The 13,446-nt window shown below is 40.3% G+C and overlaps 1 protein-coding gene across 2 annotated transcripts in view; it reads left to right on the top strand.

Moving 5' to 3' along the window:
• The window catches only part of CSMD1 (CUB and Sushi multiple domains 1), a 1,746,885-nt gene that overhangs the window by 1,564,606 nt on the left and 168,833 nt on the right, over positions 1–13,446 (top strand). For both annotated transcript variants that reach the window (XM_049704254.1, XM_049704253.1), the window contains exons 34-37: positions 2,097–2,300; positions 3,310–3,434; positions 3,805–3,901; positions 10,755–10,859. In XM_049704254.1, the coding sequence (XP_049560211.1) occupies positions 2,097–2,300; positions 3,310–3,434; positions 3,805–3,901; positions 10,755–10,859 (531 nt within the window). The remainder of the gene's footprint in view (positions 1–2,096; positions 2,301–3,309; positions 3,435–3,804; positions 3,902–10,754; positions 10,860–13,446) is intronic.

The raw sequence follows: 13,446 nt of genomic DNA, 5'->3' as shown, positions 1-13,446 counted from the left end.
CACACGAGGATGGAGAGGAACGGGGTCTTGGAGACAATAAACACAAACTGACTTTTAACTCAGGGACAGAAGCCAAAAATGCAGACTCCCAAGTGCGTACCTTGTGGCTCTGTTTCTCAAAGAGTCTGTTTGGGGTGGCAGACCCCTTTGCCACTGAAGTATTTTTCAAACTATCTCGTGCCTCTTTTTATAAATAGAAAAATCTCATAGCGATAATTCGCTGCCTATCAGTGAATTCTGATCTACAACCTGAGTACACGTCTCACCGGAATGAGGCTCAGCCGCCAGGCCCAGCATCAAAGACCATAAGATCCACACTCCGTGGAGAACCTGGGGACAAGAAGAAAGTACGGGGTGGGGGGTAGTTACAGGATGCAGGCTTGTGCTGGGGGACCCGGGGCGGGACCGCAGGCAGCATGATTTTGCTTGGGATTCACCGCTGTCAGGGGTTCGCTGTGACGATGGGCATCTTTGTTTTTACGTCGGGTGTAGAAGGAACAGAGCAGGGCTGCAACTGTGATTAGTAGAGGTCATGATTCATGTTAGTCTGGAGAGGGGAATTTCTGTTCTTTTCCGTGGCCTGCATAGTGTTCCCAATATTGCTTGTGATCACGAACAGGCAGTGACCTCGGAGACTGTGTGTGGTCAACAGGAGGACAGCCAGCTCTCAGGCCGGGCAGCAACCAGGTGTCGGTGTCAGAGCTGCTCGTTGTCTTTCTCCCAGCCTTCAGGCCAAATGATGTCCCCACCAGCTGGAATATATTATTAAACTTTGTTCTTTGCTGTATAGACTCTTTTTTTCATTTCCAAACGGACAGTTACAATATTAGATACGTTGGGGAAGTGTCAGCACTCCCTCCAGCCCCAAACTGCTCTCCCATCCCCACCTCCCACCTCGGAGAATCGCTGGTCCAATGGGAAGACCCCTGGGAATGAGGCCATCGGCTGGGTCTTATTACCAGCTCTGCTCTCAGACCGTGGCGCAAACTCCCATTCCCCTCTGTTCCCTCCCAAGTCTTTCTGTACAGAATGAATTGTTTAACTGTATGTTTTCTTATGGTATGTGGGGTTTGTTTTTATTATGGTAACATGAGATTTACCCTCTCAGGTTAAGTCCTTTAAATCATTGTTTAAAATGAACGGATTACATTGTTTAAAATTAGCAGTGCGCAATCCAGCACTATTAACTATAGGCACAGCTTTGTATGGGAGATCTTTAGGACTTGGGCGTCTTACATGACACACTTTATACCTGTTTAACAGCAGCTCCGCACTTGCCGCTCCCCTAGCTCCTGGCAGCCACCGGCTGCTCTCTGCTTCTATAAGTTTGTTTCTCTTAATTGCTTCCTATGCATGAGACCATGCGGCATTTGTTCTTCTGTGACAGGCTTATTCCACTTAGCGTGTGGAATACGGGTCCATCCATGTTGTTGCAAATGGTAGGATTTCCTTCCTTTCTAAATGGCCGAATAATATTCCATTGTAGGTATGTACTATATTATTTCTCCATTGGTGGACATGGAGGTTGTTTCCATAGCTAGGCTATTGCAAGTAATGCTGTTATGTACATGGTGGTGCAGATATCTCTCCAGGATAGTGATTTCATTTCCTTCAGATAAATGCTGAGAAGTGGGATTGCTGGATCATATGGTAGTTCTATTTTTAATTTTGCTATTAAATCACCATGGCCATTTATAAATAATCCTTTATGTAACAGCTTTTCGTACTAGAGTCTGAGGTCCTCGAGGATAAGTACAAGTTCTTAGTCATCTCATTATCCCTGGCGCAGTGATCTGGGTGCTTAATTAATTGTAAATGCATGAATATCGCTCAGTCCTCATAAAGCACTAATTCTCCATATGCCATGTTTTCCTCGTCAGAAATGGGAATACGAGGTGGTCCTCAGGGTTGACATGAAGATGCGTGTAGATGTGGAAGTGCTCCCTAAATCATCCCCTACAGAGACTGTGAAAGGCATTATTAATTTCCACATTAACATAAATTCTTTCTAGACTTATCTTAAATTCTATTTTCAAGGAAATATCATGGCTTCACGATGCACATGCAGATGGTTGTGTTGTGTGTCTTGCCTCTAGCTGTTCCTCGGACCAGTGACACCCAGTGCAGCTCTGTTCCCGAGCCCAGATATGGGAGGAGAATTGGTTTGGAGTTTTCAGCAGGCTCCATCGTTCGCTTTGAGTGTAACCCAGGATACCTACTCCAGGGCTCCATGGCCATCCGCTGTCAGTCCGTGCCCAACGCTCTCGCTCAGTGGAATGACACAATCCCAAGCTGCGTAGGTAAGCGTGTGTCCCTAAGGTGGGATAACTTGCACGTGGTCCTCCATCTCGGGGTCACAGCAGCACTGAAGAGCTGCTCTTCAGTCCACATGAACTGATCCATGCTCCAGACCTATTTAAAGGGCAATTTATCAGAAATAATTGAGTAGCAGCCAAACCCTAAAAGTTATTGTTTCATGGAACAACTCATCAGATTAACAAGCATGAAACATGTTTTCCTTCTCGATACTTATTAAGTATGTCATCTCAAGCCATGGGTATACAACATAATTTCATTTGGGGGAAAAATCACTACAGTGTTGATTTGTTATATTACTTGTGTAATGCTCTTTTAATAAATTGGTGCTGATGAAAGTCTGAAAAGTAATAGGTTAGCGCAGGCTGAATAACAATGCCATTGTTGGTTATAGTTTATTTGCTTCATTTTGTGTAAGAACCTCCAGTGCAATCATGATTTAGCACTTGAATTCATCTGTGCATTTTAAGCGTCTCTTCTCCTCTCTGGATTTGCTCATAAATCCCATTAATATCATTTTGAGTTGCGTGTCTGCATATAGAAAACTCTGCAGAGCTTCTTAAATTGTAGTAGATCAGTTACTCTAAACAGAATTCACTTCAGAGATGACATCGTTAGACAGTGCCTGAGACTTAGCAGCATAGCGGATACTAATCTATGGTATTGATCATTTTTAAAAGAGAACACACTAGATGGGAGGGAGACACAAGAGGGAGGAGATATGGGGATATATGTATATGTATAGCTGATGCACCTTGTTATAAAACAGAAACTAACACACCATTGTAAAGCAGTTATACTCCAGTAAAGATGTTAAAAAAAAAGAGAGAGAACAGACTAAATTTGACCTTGGCTAAAAATGCCATTTAAAGTACCATAGTCCATGTAAAATATCTCTTAATAGCTGATCACACAGTGAAAGAACACTAAGTACAACATTAACGTTGTTCTTCACTGTACTTTATTTTTACTAAATATGGGTTTGTCTTTTAGTCCCCTGCAGTGGCAATTTCACTCAGCGGAGAGGTACAATTTTATCCCCCGGCTACCCTGAACCATATGGTAACAACTTAAACTGTATATGGAAGATCATAGTTACAGAGGGATCAGGAATTCAGGTAAGTTCTCAAAGCCCGGAGTCTAGTAATAAACAAAGCTTTTGTCCACGGGTTTTTCCTTTCTTTTTTTTCCCCTTTTTGTATTGGTTATTCTAAATACATAAACCATAACCTGTTTCTCTTTTCTTACCATTTCTACAAAGTGTTTGTAATCATATTTCTACATTTGAAATAAAAATGATAGACTTTTAGAATAAAATCTATCAGAAGTGCTATTTGTAGAAGTTTTGGGGTGTCACCTCCATGATCTCTTTTCTTTGGTTTCGCTTTTCTCTTACATGTATAGTTTTAATTTCATGAAAATCCTATTGGACTAGTCTAATTTTATTAAGCAAAAAATAAGTATTAAGTTACTATTATTGTTTGGTAGATTCAAGTCATCAGTTTTGCCACAGAGCAGAACTGGGACTCTCTTGAGATTTACGATGGCGGTGACGTGGCTGCACCGAGACTGGGAAGTTTTTCAGGTAAGATGGCGCCCATCCCCTTGTCTCTGTGAATCCGAATCGTCAAACACTGACAAACTGCAAGAGAACACTCAATGCTGACGTTTCTCCAGGAGGCTCTTCTATATACATAACACTTTCTCTAGTGTTGGGAGTCTTAGAACAAGAGCACCGGAACGCAGGTGTGAAGGAGAAAGCTTTGTCGTCCACGAGCAGGAGGGCTGATGTGAAGGCAGCGGGTCACTTTTGTCGGACCCCCGAGCTGGGAAGAAAGAGTGGGTTATTACCCTGTGGGCCCAACAGGGTGTCTCACTGAAGTTAATTGGGTGAGGGGGGTGGGGGGAATGAACTTTAGATTGGCTGATTTTCCTTTTCTCATATGCTTGTTGGACGTGTTTGGCACAGTTGGGGACCACGTAAGGAGGTGGTGGAGCAAGGGGGTTGGGGCACAGTTGGAAGGTTGGGGACGCACGTGAGAACTGAGAACATGAGTAAACATATGGAGGATGTTGTGAACTGGCTTTTTCGGTGACTGAGAAGGGAGTGGGAAAATGGAAATGAGGAAGGCTGGCATAGAGCTGGTTGTGACGGATTTGAATTTGAGACATTGGTGTGAACTCATGGTCTTCATATGTGTAGCTGTAGACACAGAGGAAAATGAAAATGTAAGTGTGGATGCGGATGTGTGTGTGTGTGTACGTATTTCCTACCTCTGTCTTTTGAGAGGTGTAAAACAATTACCCCAGTAGCCATGAACCCACCTCATACCCAATTCTAGGTTTCTAGATGCCACTTTCCATACCATTCTCCCTTAAAGGAACTAGTGCTTCTTGGGGAGTTGCTGACTCCAAGGTTCTGATGGGAAAAGCACACATGATGAACCATTTCGTATAAAATAGAAATGTATGGATCCATACTGATGTAAATAGATACATGCGTGAACGGAATGAGTGAAAGAGAAAGCCTTCCCTTGCAGAATCCAGACTAATCTAGAAGGAGATGGATTTAGAGAATCACCATTTGGCAGCCATTAGGACAGCAAATGATTCACATTGGAACATCAGTGAATGCTGAAACTAGCGTGTGAGATTCTGGTGAGGAACAGAGAGCCACAGTCTCAGTGCGTCTCCCCACCTAGCCCTCATTCACTGCAAAGGACGAAAGAAGTAACTCAAGAGTCGAGAAGCCTGGCAGACACCACCTTCCTCAGGCAGTCATGTTAAGATCTCCAGTATCAGGACACCTGCGCATTGGTGAACTGATAAACCTGCTCTCAAAACAAACAAACATATGAACAAAAAAGTTTGATTTGGCTTAGAATTGCAGTTGCTGTGGTGCGTAAATACCCCCACCAGGGCTGATTTCAAACAACCAGCATGATGTCACTAAAAGCTGAGTTTGAGAGGAAGTGCCCTGAATTAGCCTCTGGAAGCGTCCCAAGGCACCTCACACCCCTGAGAGCCGGCAAATATGGTGACCTCTGAAGAATACAGCATCACATTTTGATATTCTTTCCAAAAATGCATCACCATCTGAATCTAGTCAGAGAACGTCAGACATTCTCTTTGGAGGTTATGTTGCTAAAGAAAAATCATTTTATTAAATGCCTTCACCTTTTTTGGAGGACTGGTTTTGAAGTTTGGCTGCACTGAGACTTACGGCAGTGAAAACATCTGATTTATTACTGCACAGCAGCCCTGCATGTTTTGTTTTTTCTTTTTAAACTACTCACTCCCAATCTTTTGTAACGCCATTTTCTAAACTTATGTTCGAGTGTAGTCTCAGCTTAAATGAATATTGATATAATACTAAAATTGTGAGAACCCCCTATGTAAACAACAACAAATCCTTTCAGGCATGCATTTGATTAACTTATAAAATGTTAAAGAAAAATATTTCACATGAGTAGTTTTTATTAAGTTTTATCATGGTATAATTTGTAAAAATAATTTTTTTGAATTATAATTTTCTAAAATAAAAATTGATTTTGAAAAATATTTTACACACAAAAAGTGGCTTGTGTCTTTCAAAAGTATCAAGTTCATGAAAGGGAAAGAAAGACTAAGAAACTATTCCAGACAAAAAAAAAAAAAACTGAAGGGAAGTAATCATGGATGGAGTACTTTTGCTGGAAAACCCATTATTGGCAGATTGTCGAAATTCCAGTGATTTCTGTAGAATACATGGTACTGTTGCATCTGTGTTAGTTTTTTTTGTTTTTGTTTTTGGGTTTTTTTTAGAACTGCTCTGTTTGAGGAAATGCACAATGAGTTTTTACAAGAAGTGAGTCATCATGTCTACAATTTGCTCACAGAGGGTTTAGAATAAAATAATTTTACACACATATATATTGTGGAAACATAGACATAGATATCATTATTATGTAATATATGGCCAGATGTGGGTATATGGGAGTTTTCTGTACTATATTTGCAACTTTAAGCTAAAAACTATTTAAAATATTTTAAAAGGAGTCTTTTTTTAACTTTATATGGAAGAAATGACACATCAGCCATGAAATCTGAATATGTTTTAAAATGTTTAAAATATGTTTTACACTTTTTTGTTCCTATGATACTTTCAAAATATTTACAAAGGAGAATCTGAACCCATTTTAAAAGTTAGTTGTTGACTGAAAACAAACAAGAATGGGTAGTTGTTAGAGGTACTTATTTCCGGAAAAATGATTGACTAACTTCTTGAATAAATTCAATTTTTTAATTTTCCTTTTCTGTCTGGATAGCCATGTGTATGTAAGACTCACATTGTAAGCCATTTAAAATCATTTTGGGAAGTAGACAGCTTATAAATTTTAAGTGGATAAGACAGAGCAAAATTCATACCAATTTGTAGCTGACAGTTGGGATTGAGGGAAAGTAAATATCCATGTGCTGAGAGTGGAGTCTGCAGAGCTGTAATGCGATTTCTCAGCTTTCTGTGTGTGCGGTTCTGTCTAGGTCACAGTGAGACAATGCGATCAAAAGTATTCTGCTTGTGGCAATAGTTTTAAAAAAATCTCTCAGTTGCTGGGCTTCCCTGGTGGCGCAGTGGTTGAGAGTCTGCCTGCCGATGCAGGGGACACAGGTTCGTGCCCCTGTCCGGGAAGATGCCACGTGCCGCGGAGCAGCTGGGCCCGTGAGCCATGGCCGCTGAGCGTGCGCGTCCAGAGCCTGTGCTCCACAACGGGAGAGGCCACAACAGTGAGAGGCCCGCATACCACACACACAAAAAAATCTCTCAGTTGCATTTTGAACAGCGGGAATAAGCTGCTTCTGAGAGTCCCTTCTGAGCAGAGCCCTAAGCGGGAGCCCCCTGCAGGGGCGCACAGGGCAGGACTCTCTGTGGCTGCAGCAGGTGCCGGCCGCCTAGCATCCTCCCAGCACCCCCAGCACGCCTCATATGCCACCTGGGGCATTGAGATCCAGCATCTTTTGTAGGAAAACAAATGACTATATATCATCACAGGAGTACAAACAGGACTGTTGTTCATGAATTTACTTGCTGCAATTAACAAGAACATTTAGAGGGGACGTGATAATCCACAAAGCACTTTCACACACACAGCACATGTATGACTCACATATAAGGGATGTACTGTTATCTTTATTTTACAGAATTAGAACATATTCAAATGCTTTCAGTGACAGAACTGAGTTGTGTCAGAGTCAGGAGTGGAAGCAGTTTTTCTGATTCCACTGTAACACAGTTAGGGAAGATAAAAAGTCAAAAGTGTGTGTTGAGTACCTGTGTGTGGAAATGACTGGGGGATGAAGGCTATTAAATACACTGATTATCTGAAGTTACAGGTAAAACCAGGCAGAAAGTAGTACAGGTGCTATAATTAAAACTTACCTGGTTAGATAACATTGTTCTTTCTGCAGACATTATCCAAATATACAGAAATAATACATGAGTGAGAGGACAGCAAATGTCATACAATTTGAAAAAAAATGGGTTAAAACTGGAGTTTTGGGTGGATGTCTCCTTCTTGTCTTGAGGTCACCCCACTTTGCAACATTTCCCTATCTGCACTCCATTAGCTATTAATTAGTTTCAAGGAATAATCTCTCTTTATATGTGTCTGCTGACCTGCAGGAATAGGCTTATGTTTCCCCCTCCATGACTGTGCAATTAAAAAAGTCTATGTATAGGGGCTTCCCTGGTGGCGCAGTGGTTGAGAGTCCGCCTGCCGATGCAGGGGACGCGGGTTGGTGCCCCGGTCCGGGAAGATCCCACATGCCGCGGAGCGGCTGGGCCCGTGAGCCATAGCCGCTGAGCCTGCGCGTCCGGAGCCTGTGCTCCGCAACGGGAGAGGCCACAACAGTGAGAGGCCCACGTACCGAAAAAAAAAAAAAAAAAAAAAAAAAAAAAGTCTATGTATGTATGTATGTATCTATCTTCATGCATCAAACCAAGGTCAGATAACAAAGGGGTTAAATCTGAAGACATTTTCTTTTTTTTTTTTTTTTTGCGGTAAGCGGGCCTCTCACTGTTGTGGCCTCTCCCGTTGTGGAGCACAGGCTCCGGACGCGCAGGCTCAGCGGCCATGGCTCATGGGCCCAGCCGCTACGCGGCATGTGGGATCTTCCCGGATCGGGGCACGAACCCGTGTCCGCTGCATCGGCAGGCGGACTCTCAACCACTGCGCCACTAGGGAAGCCCTGAAGACATTTTCTAAATGTTTATCATTCAGCAAACACTTAGTTTGAGAAGAGTGGAGATTTTTGAATGAGTAGGAATAAGAAAGGCAAAATGGATAGAGGAGAGGGAAAGAGCATCCCAGACTACGATTATGGGAACACCTTGAACAGGAAAATGAGTTGTGAAATAGAGTAGTGAGAAGCAGCTAGAAATGCAGGTAGTAGTTAGATCAGGCAGGGTCTTTAGGTCAAATCACGGAGGCTGAAATTTTATCCTAAGATGACCAGGAATCTAGGAGAACTGTAACATGACATAATCATGTGTCCATCTTAAAAAGAGCTTTCCGACTCCTGAGTGGAGATTGAATTGGATTGAGACAACAGTAGATTCAGGAAACAAGTTAGGAGTGTGGTACTATCCCCTCATCCTGGTTAATAGCACTGGTGGCTTGTGCTGGGATGATGGTGGTCAAGATGGAGGGATGGAGTGAGTGAAACCAAGAAGGATGGAGAAGTCTGGCTCGTTAGGGTCTGACAGCTGCCTGTAGGGCAGCACAGGTCACGGAGAGGGAGGGGGCCTCTGATGGGAGGACTTCAGCAGGTGTTAACAGTGTGGATGGACGTGGGGACACAGGAGGTCACCCAGGCTCTGCAGGGATGATTATGAGTTGAGTTGTGTTCACATCATCTTCCAAGAGCCTTTGACAGCCAAGTGATGGGACGGATGGCTGGAGTCCTTACCTGGAGTCATTGGTTTAATTACAGCTGTTGGAGGATCTTAGAATCATTTAAGCAGAGAGTGAAGGGTGACAAAGGATATTAACCTTGCAACATTCTTCATCTGTCTTGGATAATTATCAGTTTATTTCCTTGTTTTGTTATTTAAAGTTATATTTCTTTCTTTATACATTAGCATCATCTTCATCTAGTAATTTGCCTGCACCATGATGAGTTTTACGTGATGGGTATTTCCTTCACATATAGGAAGTGTGTACTTATTCAGAGAATGATTTGAATACAGTAGAATATCAAGCATGTACCCTTTTGGTAAAAAGGGATTTAAGCTAGCTATTGTTTTCCCATATTACAATACATTCCGCCCACATGTTTTACACTTCTGGCTGATGAACACATGCTTTTCCTCGGCACCTTGGGTACCCTGGCTTTTTTGTCACCCTGGTCCTCAGCATCACTAAATCTCCTGATTTGTCAGCTGCTATCAGGTAGGTTAGAACATTTTAATTAAACGAGGCATTATGTAAAATAAACCTGTATTTTCCTTTCCATGTGTGTTTCATTGAAATCATTTGCAGATCTCAGAAAGAAGATTATTCAGTACGAGTTACACAGGGATAGAGAAGAGAATATATAGTCAAAAGCAACCTCTTCTGGATAATATATTGCATCAGATCTACAGTCTAACTGCTTCCCCAACCTCCATATGACTTGCGTGTTGAGACTTTTTCCCCTCTTTGTTCGTGACAAGTAAAAAAAAAAAAGCAAATGGTTATGTTGTTAAAAGAAAACAATGTGAAGAGTCAAATGAATGGTGAAGCATAAAAATTTGTGTGTTTTCACTGATATGATAAAGAGATGTCACATCTGCCTGAGGAGGGCAGAGAAAATGTGGAATTTCTTACTTGACCTGGAAGAAGAGAGTGGCTAAAAGTATAACCATCAAAGCCAATACTTGGGTTAAATATGTGGCGATCAGACAAGTTAAAGGGATCTGTAAACCTAAACAAATATCCTCAGTGACTTTTTTTGAAGTATAGTTGACTTACAATATTGTGTTAGTTTCAGGTGTGCAGCAAAGTGATTCTGTTAAATATGTATATATTTTCAGATGATTTTTCATTATAATCTGAAAATTATAAGTTATTACAAGTTAATGAATATACTCCCTGTGCTCTACAGTAAATCCTTGTGTTTATCTATTTTATATACAGCGGTGTGCATCTACTAATCCCAAACTCTTAATTTATCCCTCCCTCCCTCCCTCCCTCCCTCTCCCCTTAGGTAACCATGAGTTTGTTTTCTATGCCTGTGAGTCTATTTCTGTTTTGTAAATAGATTCATTTGTATTATATTTTAGATTTCACATATAAGTGATATCCTATAACATTTGTCTTTCTCTAACATATATCACTTAGTATGATATTCTTACTGATTTTATAATGCGAAGAGTGAACACATCACTGATGTTAAAGCTCAACCTGCATCACTTCTCACAGGTACCACCGTGCCAGCACTGCTCAACAGCACATCCAATCAGCTCTACCTGCATTTCCAGTCGGATATCAGCGTGGCAGCTGCTGGCTTCCACCTGGAATACAAAAGTAAGGTCACCTGTTTCTGCATCTGGCTTTCACTGGGATATTGAGTAATTTTCTTAAAGGGAAAATAGATCCCTGCCCTTATTACACAGTGAAATTTTATTCTAAAGCTATGTTTGGAAGTTCCACGAACTTGGGTGTTACAAAACCGATCTCTATGAACTATGTTATTATTATGTTATATAATTTTGTGACAATTATAATATTTATAATACAGAAATTTATAATATAATTTATATTATAATTTATAATATATAATATATTTATAATATAATATATATAATTATAATATATTCTTATATTGAACTATATTTTTATTATATTATATATTATAATTATATTATGAAAGACAATAGGGAAATGAAGAATTTAGCATCTGGAATAATTAGATAAAACATCGACTATGCTTTCAGGTTGGTTGTGTTAAAAAAAAGTACAAAATAACCATTTGTAATATTACTAGTTTTCTTGTGAGTGATAGCAAATACTCATGTAAGTTTCCAAAAATGTAGAAAGTCATAATTTCCAAATAGATTATGGTCATAAGCCCTTTCTATTTCTAGTCTTAGAGGCTGGTAGAATCAGACTAGCAAAGAGCAGCCACTTTAGTGCCTGCCTTGGTGTATTATTCATTTTAATTGGAAGAAGGTAATGCAAAGTGGATGCTAACCTTTTAAAAATGGATGTGAGACTGAGTTAATAGTCTGATAAATGGGATGACAAAGGTCAAATTCACAAATCTTCTTTGGCGTTTGATTATGCAGGTAAACCTTGTAAAAGTGAAATAAGAATTTCCAATGAGAGTAAAGTTTATTTTAGGACATGTTTTCAAGCACTAAAAATGCTTAATGTTGATATTCATCTCCTTTAATAAGCAGTTGCAAATAAGCAAATACATGGATAAGCTTTAATAAGTGATCCTTTGAATTGAAATAAACAGTTTGCTGGGATGTAAATGCATGCATGTTTTGGAAAGGCCAGGTTTCCAGCTGATGATAAATATTCTGAACCAGACACAAACCACAGGGCTGTTTCGCATTCCAGTTAAATTTCCCTACTTATTACAGGCATTTGTATGCAAGTTTATTCCAATTTATTTGAATAGGACTACTTTAGTGACAGCGTAAAATGATACTATGGATGCTATTTATGTAGGATATGTCTGGAAAAATCTGCTACTTTGATACATTTTGTGAACATCTGTAGATACGAAACTATAAACCTTATTTATGATAGTGTTAATAAATTCACTAATATTTTTAGCAGTGTTAGAATTGATGAATGTGCTTATTTCTTCCTCTCAAAGTTACCTTGTGGCTTCTGGCTCTTCACTCACTCCTTACAGAAAGAGGTGCTGGTAAAATAATTAGTCTGCAATTACTGTGTACGATTATCTGTGTACTCACACAGACTTCAGCTCCAACAATATAGTAATTACCTACATTTCACTTTATTCTCAGCTGATAAAATTCATTAAAAGAGAGACGAACATATTTCTTACTGAAATTAATCTTGTTGAAGAATCTTAAGGCCTTGTTTCATTACTTAATGTATTTATTTTTTACTTGGCCACACGGAATGCTACGTTTTCATTCGTGATTTTCTTTTCTGAGTGGTTGTTTTCGGACGCTGACAGCAGTCTGAGGGTCATGGCATTACCTTCCATGTACTTAGAGGCAGTCATTTCTCTGTTCTAATTCTTTGTGTCCGTTTAAAATTTGGATTATAAAAAATGTTGGTAGAATTAATCTTATTAAGGTGAACACTAAACAGCAGGAGGACTGTTGAAGTAAGTTTTCAAAAGATTATCTAATATTCTTAATCTGTTAACATATTTTTGCATCAAGCTTAAAATGTGTATTGCCAGTCCACATGTCTCTAAATTCAGACTTTTTGCTACAATATATATCCAGGTAATAATAGTAAAAACAACAACAAGCACATGTTTATGCCTGGTCCTGCCCTAAATGTGTTACGGGTGCTTACTCATTTGTCCTCAAAAAACACCATTTTTGAGGTATGCTCAGTTTTTAAAGGAGAAGGAACAGAACCTAGCATGTGTTCAGCCTGCCCAGGTCAGAGTCAGACTGCTAACGACTTACAGAATGAACACAGGTAGACATAGATGTGTTTCATCACAAATGCAGTTTATTGAGCACCTGTCCAAATATCCCAACTGTCCAATCAGAAAGAGCACACAGACTGCCCTTCTTTACAGGTGGTAACACCACCTGTCACTAGTAGCTGAATGGCATGTGGAAGATAAAGCAGCTTGGGAGTCAGTCTTGGAGATCCAGTTCTAGATCCAGCTCTGGCCCTAAAACCTGCGCTGTATGGCAAGTCCACGCCTGCTTCCATCTGAGGAGTCTGAGTTTTCGCATATGGAGGTGAAGGCTAGGCCCTGTTAATTGTAACGGTCCATAATTCCAAACGAGCACTGATAGGAACTTCTCAAACAAAAAACAAACACTTTATCTGAAGGGATGAGTTGTAAAATATTAATGATAGCGAAAGTGATTCCCAGGAGGTCCGGTGTGGTATGTGTGATCTAAATTCTCTGTGATCTTATACGATCCAGCTAAAAGGTCAA

This window comes from Orcinus orca, chromosome 21 (genome assembly GCF_937001465.1).
Source record: "Orcinus orca chromosome 21, mOrcOrc1.1, whole genome shotgun sequence".
In the NCBI taxonomy this organism is placed as follows: Eukaryota; Metazoa; Chordata; class Mammalia; order Artiodactyla; family Delphinidae; genus Orcinus; species Orcinus orca.
This window is presented reverse-complemented; position numbering and strand designations above follow the sequence as displayed.